The sequence below is a fragment of the Nerophis ophidion genome, linkage group LG03 (assembly GCF_033978795.1).
Source record: "Nerophis ophidion isolate RoL-2023_Sa linkage group LG03, RoL_Noph_v1.0, whole genome shotgun sequence".
NCBI classification, from domain to species: Eukaryota; Metazoa; Chordata; class Actinopteri; order Syngnathiformes; family Syngnathidae; genus Nerophis; species Nerophis ophidion.
In genome coordinates, this window is record NC_084613.1 from 15595812 (window position 1) to 15610780 (window position 14969).

The 14969-nt window shown below is 39.9% G+C and overlaps 1 protein-coding gene across 3 annotated transcripts in view; it reads right to left on the reverse strand.

Moving 5' to 3' along the window:
• The window catches only part of ptprz1a (protein tyrosine phosphatase receptor type Z1a), a 127214-nt gene that overhangs the window by 33265 nt on the left and 78980 nt on the right, over positions 1-14969 (reverse strand). For 2 of the 3 annotated variants that reach the window (XM_061894383.1, XM_061894382.1), the window contains 5 exons: positions 14412-14538; positions 11607-11647; positions 10345-11539; positions 8947-9531; positions 4252-4390 (listed from right to left, as the gene is read on the reverse strand). In XM_061894383.1, coding sequence (XP_061750367.1) covers positions 4252-4390; positions 8947-9531; positions 10345-11539; positions 11607-11647; positions 14412-14538 — 2087 coding nt within the window. The remainder of the gene's footprint in view (positions 1-4251; positions 4391-8946; positions 9532-10344; positions 11540-11606; positions 11648-14411; positions 14539-14969) is intronic. The other variant, XM_061894384.1, reaches the window with a different exon arrangement.

The window sequence follows — 14969 nt, forward strand, 5'->3', positions numbered from 1 at the left end:
CGAGGAGCACAATATAAAGATACATTGATAACAACTCTCACGTCTTTGACTCCAGCAAAGTCCTTACTACTTCAAACTGATGAAAACATTTCCAATCCTTTCACACTTTCACCAAAACACTCAAACCTCGACATTTGCACGTCAAAATAAAAAGAGATGTCACTAAAAATGACCGTAAAATCCAAACTAAGAGCCGCTACTTTTTTGCAACGCTTTGAACTGCGCGGCTAATTTATCGTAATGTATTCAAGATAGCATTGATAAAAAAAAAATTAAAAAAGGAAGAGTTAACATACTTCCAAGATGGTGCCAAGTATCAAAAGCCATGATTTTTATGTATAAATATGCTGGAATAAAAAGACACCATGCTAATATTAGCATGGTAACGTTAACATGATATCATAGAGAATGATAGCGCACTTCGAAAACGGTGCCAAGCATGTTAACATAAAACATTAGCATGTTAATATGAGTATGTCAACATAGGATAAGTTATCAAAATCCATGATTTTTAGGTTTAAACCAATAAAATGAGAAAAAAGGTTAGCATAAAACATTAGCATGTTAATATTAGTATGCTACCATAGGATAAGATGGCATACTTTCAATATGTCGCCATGTATCAAAATACATGATTTTTAGGTTTAAACCAATAAAATGAGAAAAAAGATTAGCATAAAACATTAGCATGTTAATATTAGTATGCTACCATAGGATAAGATGGCATACTTTCAATATGTCGCCATGTATCAAAATACATGATTTTTAGGTTTACCCCATTAAAATGAGCTAAAATGTTAGCATAAAACATTAGCATGTTAATATTAGTATACCAACATAGGATGAGTTAGCATATTTGTAATACGTTGCCTAGTATCAAAAAACATGATTTTAGGCATAAACCAATAAAATATGTTGAAATGATAGCATAAAACATTAGCATGTTAATATTAGTACGCCTACATAGGATAAGTTAGCATATTTCTAATATGTCGCCATGAATCAAAAAACATGAGCTCAAACCAATAAAATATGTTGAAATGATAGCATAAAACATTAGCATGTTAATATTAGTATGCCAACATAGGATGAGTTAGCACATTTCCAATATGTCGCAATGTATCAAAAACCATGATTTTTAGGTTCATACCATACCAAAACAATTTGATAAAATGTTAGCATGTTAATATTGGTATGCCAACATAGGATAAGTTAGCATATTTCCAATATGTCGTCTTGTATCAAAATACGTGATTTTTAGATTTAAACCAATAAAATGAGAAAAAAAGTTAGCATAAAACATTAGCATGTTAATATTAGTATGCCAAAATAGGATAAGTTAGCATATTTCTAATACGTCGCCCAGTATCAAAAACCATGAGCTTAAACCAATAAAATATGTTGAAATGATAGCACAAAACATTAGCATGTTAATATTAGTATGCCAACATAGGATAAGTTAGCATATTTCCAATATGTCGCCATGTATCAAAATATGTGATTTTTAGGTTTAAACCAACAAAATGAGAAAAAGGGTTAGCATAAAACATTAGCACGTTAATATTAGTATGCCAACATAGGATAAGTTAGCATATTTCTAATACGTCGCCTAGTATCAGAAACCAGGATTTTAGGCATAAACCAATAAAATATGTTGAAATGATAGCATAAAACATTAGCATGTTAATATTAGTATGCCAACATAGGGTAAGTTAGCATATTTCTAATATGTCGCCATGTATCAAAATAGGTGATTTTTAGGTTTAAACCAATAAAATGAGAAAAAATGTTAGCATAAAACATTAGCATGTTACTATTAGTATGCCAACATAGGATAAGTTAGCATATTACTAATATGTCGCCATGTATCAAAAACCATGATTTTTAGGTTCATACCAATACAATTTGATAAAATGTTAGCATGTTAATATTGGTATGCCAACATAGGATAAGTTAACATGTTACTAATATGTCGCCATGTATCAAAAACCATGATTTTTAGGTTTATACCAATACAATTTGCTAAAATGTTAGCATGTTAATATTGGTATGCCAACATAGGATAAGTTAGCATATTACTAATATGTCGCCATGTATCAAAAACCATGATTTTTAGGTTTATACCAATACAATTTGATAAAATGTTAGCATGTTAATATTGGTATGCCAACATAGGATAAGTTAGCATATTACTAATATGTCGCCATGTATATAAAACCATGATTTTTAGGTTTATACCAATACATTTTGATAAAGTGTTAGCATGAAACATTAGCATGTTACTATTGGTATGCCAACATAGGATAAGTTAGCATATTTCCAATATGTCGCCATGTATCAAAATATGTGATTTTTAGGTTTAAACCAACAAAATGAGAAAAAGGGTTAGCATAAAACATTAGCACGTTAATATTAGTATGTCAACATAGGATAAGTTAGCATATTTCTAATACGTCGCCTAGTATCAAAAACCAGGATTTTAGGCATAAACCAATAAAATATGTTGAAATGATAGCATAAAACATTAGCATGTTAATATTAGTATGCCAACATAGGGTAAGTTAGCATATTTCTAATATGTCGCCATGTATCAAAATAGGTGATTTTTAGGTTCAAACCAATAAAATGAGAAAAAATGTTAGCATAAAACATTAGCATGTTACTATTAGTATGCCAACATAGGATAAGTTAGCATATTACTAATATGTCGCCATGTATCAAAAACCATGATTTTTAGGTTTATACCAATACAATTTGCTAAAATGTTAGCATGTTAATATTGGTATGCCAACATAGGATAAGTTAGCATATTACTAATATGTCACCATGTATCAAAAACCATGATTTTTAGGTTTATACCAATACAATTTGATAAAATGTTAGCATGTTAATATTGGTATGCCAACATAGGATAAGTTAGCATATTACTAATATGTCGCCATGTATATAAAACCATGATTTTTAGGTTTATACCAATACATTTTGATAAAGTGTTAGCATGAAACATTAGCATGTTACTATTGGTATGCCAACATAGGATAAGTTAGCATATTTCCAATATGTCGCCATGTATCAAAATATGTGATTTTTAGGTTTAAACCAACAAAATGAGAAAAAGGGTTAGCATAAAACATTAGCACGTTAATATTAGTATGCCAACATAGGATAAGTTAGCATATTTCTAATACGTCGCCTAGTATCAAAAACCAGGATTTTAGGCATAAACCAATAAAATATGTTGAAATGATAGCATAAAACATTAGCATGTTAATATTAGTATGCCAACATAGGATAAGTTAGCATATTTCTAATATGTCGCCGTGTATCAAAAAAGGTGATTTTTAGGTTCAAACCAATAAAATGAGAAAAAACGTTCGCATAAAACATTAGCATGTTAATATTAGTATGCCAACATTGGATAAGTTAGCATATTACTAATATGTCGCCATGTATCAAAAACCATGATTTTTAGGTTTATACCAATACAATTTGCTAAAATGTTAGCATGTTAATATTGGTATGCCAACATAGGATAAGTTAGCATATTACTATGTCGCCATGTATCAAAAACCATGATTTTTAGGTTTATACCAATACATTTTGATAAAATGTTAGCATGACATATTAGCATGTTACTATTGGTATGCCAACATAGGATAAGTTAGCATATTACTAATATGTCGCCATGTATCAAAAACCATGATTTTTAGGTTTATACCAATACATTTTGATAAAATGTTAGCATGAAACATTAGCATGTTACTATTGGTATGCCAACATAGGATAAGTTAGCATATTTCCAATATGTCGCCATGTATCAAAATACGTGATTTTTAGGTTTAAACCAATAAAATGAGATAAAATGTTAGCATAAACATTAGCATGTTAATATCAGTACGCTACCACAGGCTAAGTTAGCATATTTCCAATATGTCGTCATGTATCAAAAGCAATAAAATGAGCTAAAATGGTAGCATGAAATGTTAGCGTGCTAAATAAGTAACATTATACATAAGTAATACTAATGAAATTGTTTCCAAGCTCATGTTTTTTGGTTGGACACCTTTGCCAACCAATAAGATGAGTTAGCCACGAATGTAAACAAAGTACATTATTATTAAAGTAACAAGTAAATATAATATACAAGTAAGGTAAAACAACATTTGCCAACAATGCATGGACATGTCAGCCGGCTGAGCGCTCCTATTGTGGGTGTGTGGCGCCCTCTAGTGGCCACCGCATGTAGCTCACCTCCAGTAGACCAGGATGCCGATGAGGACCAGCAGGCCGAGGCCGGTGAGCGTGGAGATGACAGCCAGGGGAACTGCCGCCTTCCTCTCGCCCTCCCTGATGGAAGCCACCCGAGACTCGTGGCTGCTGTTGCTGACGTCTGCGTGACACACACACACACACACACACACACACACACACACACACACACACACACACACACACACACACACACACACACACACACACACACACACATTGCTATTGTGATACAAGTGCAACCAAGATGTGCGTGTAGCTTTAATGCTAATGAGCAATATTGACAAGTGTGCACTTGTCCAATGTAATAGATGTCACATATCACACACACATTGAGGACACAAACATTAGAATAGCTGTGTGACCCTGGTGCTAACATTACATTTTAACATCCTGCTAAGTTAGCAACATTAGCATAGCTAAGTGAGCTACATGCTAACACGACGTGTTTACATCACCCTGGGTTAGCTGCACTGGCATAGCTAAGTGAGCTACACGCTAACATGATTTTTTTAACATCACCCTCAGTTAGCCACTAGCATAGCTATGAGAGCTACATGCTAACATGACATTTGAACGCCATGCTAGGTTAGGAACATTACCTCAGCAAGTTTAGCTACAGGCTAATATATTCTAACAACATACTTAGTTAGGAACACTAGCTTAGCTAAGTGAACTACATGCTAACATGACATTTTAACATCACACTAGGTCAGCAACACTAGCACAGCTATATGAGCTAAATGCTAACATGAAATATGAACATTATGTCAAATTAAGAACAATATCTCAGCTTCCTGCCAACATTAAATGTTAGCATCATGTCAGGTTAGGAACACAAGTATAGCTATGTGAACTACATGCTAAAATTACATTTTAACATCATACTAGATCGGTAACACTAGCATAGCTATATGAGCTAAATGCTAACATGAAATGTTAACATTATGCCAGATGAAGAACACTATCTCAGCCAGGTGAGCTTCCTGCTAACATTACATGTTAGCTTCATGTCAGGTTAGGAACACTAGCATAGCTAGGTGAGCTACATGCTAAAATTACATTTTAACATAATACTAGATCAGCAACACTAGCACAGCTATATGAGCTAAATGCTAACATGAAATATTAACATTATGTCAAATTAAGAACAATATCTCAGCTTCCTGCCAACATTAAATGTTAGCATCATGTCAGGTTAGGAACACAAGTATAGCTATGTGAACTACATGCTAAAATTACATTTTAACATCATACTAGATCGGTAACACTAGCATAGCTATATGAGCTAAATGCTAACATGAAATGTTAACATTATGCCAGATGAAGAACACTATCTCAGCCAGGTGAGCTTCCTGCTAACATTACATGTTAGCTTCATGTCAGGTTAGGAACACTAGCATAGCTAGGTGAGCTACATGCTAAAATGACATTTTAACATTATACTAGATCAGCAACACTAGCACAGCTATATGAGCTAAATGCTAACATGAAATATGAACATTATGTCAAATTAAGAACAATATCTCAGCTTCCTGCCAACATTAAATGTTAGCATCATGTCAGGTTAGGAACACAAGTATAGCTATGTGAACTACATGCTAAAATTACATTTTAACATCATACTAGATCGGTAACACTAGCATAGCTATATGAGCTAAATGCTAACATGAAATGTTAACATTATGCCAGATGAAGAACACTATCTCAGCCAGGTGAGCTTCCTGCTAACATTACATGTTAGCTTCATGTCAGGTTAGGAACACTAGCATAGCTAGGTGAGCTACATGCTAAAATGACATTTTAACATTATACTAGATCAGCAACACTAGCACAGCTATATGAGCTTCATGCTAACATGAAATTTTCACATAATGCCAGGTTTAGAACACTAGCTCAGCAAGTTGAGCTACAGGCTAATATATTTTAAGATCATATTTAGTTAGGAACACCAGCTTAGCTAGGTGAACTACATGCTAAGATGACATTTTAACATCATACTAGGTCAGCAACACTTGCATAGCTATATGAGCTAAATGCTAACATGAAATTTTAACATACCAGATTAAGAACACTATCTCAGCCAGGTGAGCTTCCTGCTAACATTGCATGTTAGCAACATGTCAGGTTAGGAACACTAGCATAGCTAGGTGAGCTACATGCTAAAATGACATTTTAAAATTATACTAGATCAGTAACACTAGCGTAGCTATATGAGCTAAATGCTAACATGAAATATTAACATCATGCTAGGTTAAGAAGTAGCATGGCTCTATTGGCTACATGCTAACATGACATTTTAACCTTTACACCAGGTCAGCAACATTAGCATAGCCGTGTGAGCTTCATGCTAACATGAAATTTCCACATAATGCCAGGTTTAGAACACTAGCTCAGCAAGTTGAGCTACAGGCTAATATATTTTAAGATCATATTTAGTTAGGAACACCAGCTTAGCTAGGTGAACTACATGCTAAGATGACATTTTAACATCATACTAGGTCAGCAACACTTGCATAGCTATATGAGCTAAATGCTAACATGAAATTTTAACATACCAGATTAAGAACACTATCTCAGCCAGGTGAGCTTCCTGCTAACATTACATTAGAATCATGTCAGGTTAGGAACACTAGCATAGCTAGGTGATCTACATGCTATAAGGACATTTTAACATTATACTAGATCAGTAACACTAGTGTAGCTATATGAGCTAAATGCTAACATGAAATATTAACATCATGCTAGGTTAAGAAGTAGCATGGCTCTATTGGTTACATGCTAACATGACATTTTAACCTTTACACCAGGTCAACAACATTAGCATAGCCATGTGAGCTTCATGCTAACATGACATTTTAACATCATGCCAGGTTTAGAACACTAGCTCAGCAAGTTGAGCTACAGGCTAATATATTTTAACATCATATTTAGTTAGGAACACCATCTTAGCTAGGTGAAATACATGCTCAGATGACATTTTTACATCTTACTAGGTCAGCAACACTTGCATAGCTATATGAGCTAAATGCTAACATGAAATTTTAACATACCAGATTAAGAACACTATCTCAGCCAGGTGAGTTTCCTGCTAACATTACGTTAGAATCATGTCAGGTTAGGAACACTAGCATAGCTAGGTGATCTACATGCTAAAATGACATTTTAACATTATACTAGATCAGTAACACTAGTGTAGCTATATGAGCTAAATGCTAACATGAAATATTAACATCATGCTAGGTTAAGAAGTAGCATGGCTCTATTGGCTACATGCTAACATGACATTTTAACCTTTACACCAGGTCAGCAACATTAGCATAGCCGTGTGAGCTTCATGCTAACATGAAATTTTCACATAATGCCAGTTTTAGAACACTAGCTCAGCAAGTTGAGCTACAGGCTAATATATTTTAACATCATATTTAGTTAGGAACACCAGCTTAGCTAGGTGAACTACATGCTAAGATGACATTTTAACATCATACTAGGTCAGCAACACTTGCCTAGCTATATGAGCTAAATGCTAACATGAAATTTTAACATACCAGATTAGAACACTATCTCAGCCAGGTGAGCTTCCTGCTAACATTACGTTAGAATCATGTCAGGTTAGGAACACGAGCATAGCTAAGTGAACTACATGCTAAAATGACATTTTAACATTATACTAGATCAGTAACACTAGCATAGCTATAAGAGCTAAAGGCTAACATGAAATATCAACATCATGCTAGGTTAAAAAGTAGCACGGCTCTATTGGCTACATGCTAATATGACATTTTAACCTTCACACTAGGTCAGCTACATTAGCATAGCCGTGTGAGCTTCATGCTAACATGAAATTTTCACATAATGCCTGGTTTAGAACACTCGCTCAGCAAGTTGAGCTACAGGCTAATATATTTCAACAACATACTTAGTTAGGAACACTAGCTTAGTTAGGTGAACTACATGCTAACATGACATTTTAACATCACACTAGGTCAGCAACACTAGCATAGCTATATGAGCTAAATGCTAACATGACATTTGAACATTATGCCGGATTAAGAACACTATCTCAACCAGGTGAGCTTCATGTCAGGTTAGGAACACTACAATAGCTAGGTGAGCTACATGCTAAAATGAAATTTTAACATCATACTAGATCAGTAACACTAGCATAGTTATATGAGCTAGATGCTAACATGAAATATTAACATCATGCTAGGTTAAGAAGTAGCATAGGTCTATTGGCTACATGCTAACATGAGATTTTAACATCATTATAGGTCTGCAACACTAGCATAGCTATATGAGTTAAATGCTAACATGAAATATTAACATTAGGCCAGATTAAGAACACTATCTCAGCTTCCTGCTAACATTACATCTAGCTCAGGGCGGGTCAGATCATGGTCCATGATCCAAAGTAGTGAAGAATAAGATATTTTTTTTTATCATAAACAATTTCTGGTTAGAACATGTCAGTGGAAGTGCAATGACGGTGAAGAAATGCATGCTGGGATACACGCCTGTTCTGTAGGACAATAGTGAAAGTGAGTTGATGAACGTGTTGAAGGAACAGAAATTATGAAATGCTACGAATCGGGTTTTGTTTGACTTTCTCGTACTCGTCATGAAGTCACACTTTGCAGGCATGACTCAGCGATTCCTTCCCTGACGGCGTTTTACCTGCGACTGGCTCCTCCTCGTTCTCCGACTCCCGTCCCGTGCGCTCGGAGATGCTGAAGTCCGAGGAGGTCTCGTTGTCGTAAAGACTCTCGCCCTGACCCGAGCCGTTCTCCTCGTCTCCGCCCAGCGACCAAAGCGAAGTGGGGGTCGGCGGCGGAGTCGAGGTCGGCGCGGGAAGGCTTGGCGTCACGACCTGGCCTGCTCGCTCTGATCCAGTGGCGTTGCCGCTGCCGCTCTCGCTATCGAAATAGAACGCAGAGGACCGGTCTTCCAGATCCTCGGGGGTCTGTCCAGATTGCGAGCTGCCGGATGAAGGAGCGGCGTTAGCGGCGTCGGTGGAAGAAGCGGTGTTAGTGGCGTCGGTGGAATGAGTTAGCGTGCTCTCCCCCGAGGCCGAGAACTGGACCCTGTCCCACTCCTGATCCGTGCCGTCCTGCCGGTCAGGGGAGAGCGCTGAACCTGAGACACCGCTACTGGTGTCCAGTGGCCATTCAAGGGTGGCAACTGCGGGGACGGTGGTTGTGGGGGAGGAAGGGAGGACGGAGGTCTCATCAGACAGTGAGAACGAGGACTCAGGAGTTGTGGCTGCAACAGAAAGAGGCGGGGCACTGTGAATGGCGTCCAGGAGGTGCAAGTGAGGCGTCGAAGACGAGGAAGAAGTGAGCAGAAGACGATCTGAGGAGCGACCAGCAGAACCCACCGCAGAAAGGGAACTCACGAGGTCGCCACCACCGACACCAGAGGCAGGGGGCGGGCCCACGCTAGCGTAAGAGGATGGCAAGATGAGGTGAGGCGTGGCGTGTGGCCAGGGCGAGGACACTGACGGTCCCAGCGAGCAGCCGCACAACGTGTCCACGTCACTCGCCAAGGACAAGCCGTCACCGCTGACCTCAGGGAGAAAGGACTCCAGCAAGCTTCCTGCGGCGTCACGGAACAGCTCCACCTCGTTAGAAAACGACTGCTTTAGACCTGGTGTAGCGCCGGAAAGCGGGAGGTCGCTAGCAAGAAGAACCGAGGGGTGTAAGGTGGGACTGAGGGACAGAGTCACGCCCCATTCCGACAGCTCCACCCCGTAAGAAGGCTCCGGCACAATTTGGATGTGAGAGGTGTGGCTAAACACTGAGGGCTCGCCCGAAGAGAAAGACACCAAATCATCAAAGGTGGCGCTATAGAGGGAGGGGTCAGAAGGTGCAGGGACAGGGAGCGAGGGTGCGGGGTCAGAAGCTGGGTCATTACTAGGCAGTGGTGCGGTAGCGGCATGCTGGGGGTCCGAGGCAAAGGCGGGTAACAGCGAGGAGGAGGAAGGGGGAAGGTCATGCAGGCAGGCGGAAGGGGCAGGGCCAGGTTCCGTGACGTCATAAAGCGGGAAGGAGGAGGGGGCAACAGAGAGGCGCTCACCGTTGGAGAGCGTTGCCACGGTCTGCGAGAGAACACCGTTCCGCCACATAGATGTCTTTGTGGGTGTGGTACGAGGCACACCCGGGGTCGACGAGGAAGACGACGCTCTCTGGACCCCTGGAACGTCTTCCAGTCTGTTCGATATCGTTGCCACGGTCTGCGAGAGAACACCGTCCCGCCACATGGATGTCTCTGTGGGTGTGGTACGAGGCACACCCGGGGTCGACGAGGAAAACGACGCTCTCTGGACCCCCGGAACGTCTTCCAGTCCGTTCGATATCGTTGCCACGGTCTGCGAGAGAACACCGTCTCGCCACATGGATGTCTCTGTGGGTGTGGTACGAGGTACACCTGGGGTCGACGAGGAAAACGACGCTCTCTGGACCCCCGGAACGTCTTCCAGTCCGTTCGATATCGTTGCCACGGTCTGCGAGAGAACACCGTCCCGCCACATGGATGTCTCTGTGGGTGTGGTACGAGGCACACCCGGGGTCGACGAGGAAAACGACGCTCTCTGGACCCCCGGAACGTCTTCCAGTCCGTTCGATATCGTTGCCACGGTCTGCGAGAGAACACCGTCCCGCCACATGGATGTCTCTGTGGTTGTGGTACGAGACACACCCGGGGTCGACGGGGAAGACGGCGCTCTCTGGACCCCCAGGATGTCTTCCAGTCCGCTTGCGTCGGTGGTCCAATCGTCCCTTCCGGGCGTTGCCGGACCTTCATCTGTCCCGAAATGGACAGACGATGCCGTGTCACTCACGTTGAAGACGGTGCCGTTTGAGGGTGCACCTTGACTCCCTAAAGTCGTTACTGGGCTCGTCGTCATACTGACGCTATTGCTCTCAGGGGACTTTGTACTGACGCCGCCGAGGGCGTCGCTGGCCTTCGCGTGCAAAAGAGTGGCAGAAGTGAGCGCTGGCTTGGTTGTGATGTCAAAAGAAGGGGTGGAGTCCTCGGACCCTTGGACGTGTGGTGATGTGGCGGTCCCTGGTGGCACGATGGAGGTACTGCGTTCACTGGTCCGACCAGAACTAAGGGATGTGACTGACACAACGGACCCTGATGTGGTGGGTATGGCGACAGGTTGGAGGAGGCTCGGTGATGTGGAGGTCCTCGGGGGCTTTGTCGGAATCCACGGCGGGTCTTCGGTTTTTGCGGCGTCATCCCAGGTGAGGTACGGTTGGTAGATGTCCTGGTGACAAGTCAAGGTGTCACAAGCGTGATACTCGATCCAAGATTTGACATCAAAGGCGTCTTACCTCGTCCTCAAACTCATTTGCAGGTGGGAGGAGACTGTTTGCTGCAAGACAAGTAAAAGAGAAATCAGTCAGAATAAATCCCACCCAGCGTGAGGACGGGATTAACAAACACAGGGTTCCAACATTTTGGAGAGTTGAGAGGAACACCGGACTAGAAGTGACAGCGGGAGAAGGAAAGCTTAAGACATTTCAAAATAAAAGTCCAACACATGCCATCATGCAAACTAAGTCAGGGGTGTCCAAAGCGTGGCCCGTGTGCTTTTTGCGGTCGTAGCTAATTTTTTAACAGCCCTCGGCATATTGTTGAACAATATTAACATGCTAGCTTTCTTTTTGCTAATTTAGCATGTTTGCTTATGAATGATACCTGTTAGCATGCTAGCTGTTTTTTATTTTTTAGCTATTTTTTAGGTATACACCTTAGTTATATTTTGCTACTTAATGCATGTTAATTTTAGCATACTTGCATTTTTGATACATTTTTTAGTCATATATTTTGGTACTTCACATATTAGTTAAGATTTTAGCATGTTAGCATTAGCAAGCTAGCATTTTCAGCTAATTTAGCAGGTGTAGATCTCAAGTGTCATATTTTGGTTTTTCACTAATGCTAACTGTAAGCAAGTTAGTGTTAGCACGCTATCTTTTTTCTGCTGTTAATTTTGCAAGTGTAATCCTCAGCGTTCAAATATTTTGTTACTTGAGGAATGATACCTGTTAGCATGTGGACATTTACATGCTAGCTGTTTCTTATTTTTAGCTAATTTTGTAGATAAACACCTCAGTCATATTTTACTACTTAATGCATGCTAACTTTAGCATGTTTGCATTTTCGACAATTTTTTCAGTGAACTATTTCGGTATATTTAGCCTGCTAGCCTTAGCACGCTAGCATTTTTAGCTAATTTTGCCAGTTTAGACCTCGGTGTCATATAATTTCGTATTTCACTAATGCCGAATATAAGCATTTTATTGTTAGTATGTTAGCATAATACTTCTAGCATGCTACCTTTTTTCTTAATTTTGCACCTCAGCAGCAGGTATTTTGTTACTTGATGAATAACATCTGTTAGCATGCAAACATTAACATACTAGCTGTTTTTGTTTTTTTTTAGCTAATTTTGTAGGTAAACACCTCAGGCGTATTTTGCAACATGAGGCATGCTAACATGCTTGCAATTTTTGACACATTTTTCAGTAATATTTTTCGGTACTTGACACGTTAACATTTTAGCATGCTAGCCTTAGCACGTTATCTTTTTTTTATATAGCTAATTTAGCCAGTTTAGACCTCGGTGTTATATAATTTCGTGTTTCACTAATGCTAAATATAAGCATTTTATTATTAGCATGTTAGCATAATACTGCTAGCATGCTACATTTTTTTTCATTTTGCACCTCAGCGTCAAGTATTTTATTACTTGATGAATTATATCTGTTATCATGTAAACATTAACATGCTAGCTGTTTTTTTGTTTTTTTAGCTAATTTTGTAGATAAACACCTCAGTCATATTTTGCTACTTGAGGCATGCTAACATGCTTGCATTTTTTGACAAATCTTTCAGAAATATTTTTCGGTACTTAACACATTAGTTAACATTTTAACATGCTAGCCTTAACTCGCTAGCTTTTTTTTAAATAGCTCATTTAGCCAGTTTAGACCTCTGTGTCATATAATTTTGTGTTTCACTAATGCCGAGTATAAGCATGTTATTGTTAGCATGTTAGCATAATACTGCTAGGATGCTACCTTTTTTTCTTCATTTTGCACCTCAGCGTCAGGTATTTTGTTACTTGAATGATATCTGTTAGCATGTAAAAATTGACATGCTCGCTGTTTTTTGGGGGGGCTAATTTTGTAGGTAAACACCTCAGTCATATTTTGCAACTTGAGGCATGCTAACATGCTTGCATTTTTTGACAAATCTTTCAGAAATATTTTTCGGTACTTAACACGTTAGTTAGCATGTTAGCATTAGCACGCTACCTTTTTTTTTAGCTAATTTAGCCAGTTTAGACCTCCGTGTCATATAATTTTGTGTTTCACTAATGCTAACTGTAAGCATTTTATTGTTAGCATGTTAGCATTCTGGCTTTATTTAGCTTATTTTGCTGTTTTTTTTTGTTACCTGGCGCTATCTGGCAAGCGTGCTGAATGTCAGTATTGTCAGTTACGAGTCTTCTAGCGAAATTGCATTGTCTAATTCTTTAAAAGAGAACATATTAAACAGGATTTGAAGGTGAAAACCACCCACCGCTGTGGCCCCTCAGTGCAAAAAAAAGCTTGAGCACCCCTGCTCTAAGAAGTCTTGTCTTCCCCCTTTTGAGGATTTTAAACTCCGCCCATCTTCCACCAAGGAGGCGTAAAACAAAAAGGAGTGTGCGGTCTTACCTGTCACAAGGAGACCAGTTCAAACTGGTTTGAAGCACAAAGTGAGATTTTACAGGTTTATAATGAAAGTGAAACTAAATGTCAATGTCTAAATAAATCCATCCAAGTTGTGTGTGTCATATGCTTTATTGGCGGAATAAAAAATAACGTTTTGTGAAGATGAAAAACCCGCCTTACGGTCACGCCACGACAAAGACGGCGACACAGGAAACAAGCGTCTCAAAATGAAGAACTTCAAACCGAGACAGAAAAAAAAAGAGGAGAGAAGCAGAAACAAAGAGACGCAGGAAGTTGGCGAGGCGTGACGGCGATGACTAAAAGGTTACAAAAGGACAAAATACTCTTCGTGCCTCACGTTGCTAAGCTAAGAAAGGATAAGCTATGGTCGTCCTCGGTAACGGCCGCTCTTACCGGGGTCGTCGACGGCCATAGCGACCGTGAGGACGTCGCTGGTGCGTCCGCGGAGGCCGTTGGCGCACACCGCCACCACCTGGACCGCGTAGGTGGAGTTGGCGGTTACGTCGTCCAGTATCGCCCCCTGGCGGGGAGAAGAGGGAAAGACGAGGGCGTCAACTGTACCGCCATAACATGACCAATCACTAGCACCAATTACAAACAACATGACCAACAATAACCATAATCATAACAGAACTAATAACCATAACACGAATCATGACATGACCAATAACCATAACATGAACCATAATCATAACACTACCAATAATGACCAATAACTAATCCCATGAACCATAATAACATGACCAATAACCATAACATGAACCATAATATCATGACCCATAACTATAACATTAATCATAACATGACCAATAATGACATGACTGTTGAGGGGGGCTTGGCCTGTAAGCCTGCCGCGAACAGGGTGTGCCAGGACTGGCCTCGAAGACAGTGACGGGTGAGTAGATGGCCCAGGTGGGCCTTGTTATCTAATCACCTGTCGCCTTTATTAGC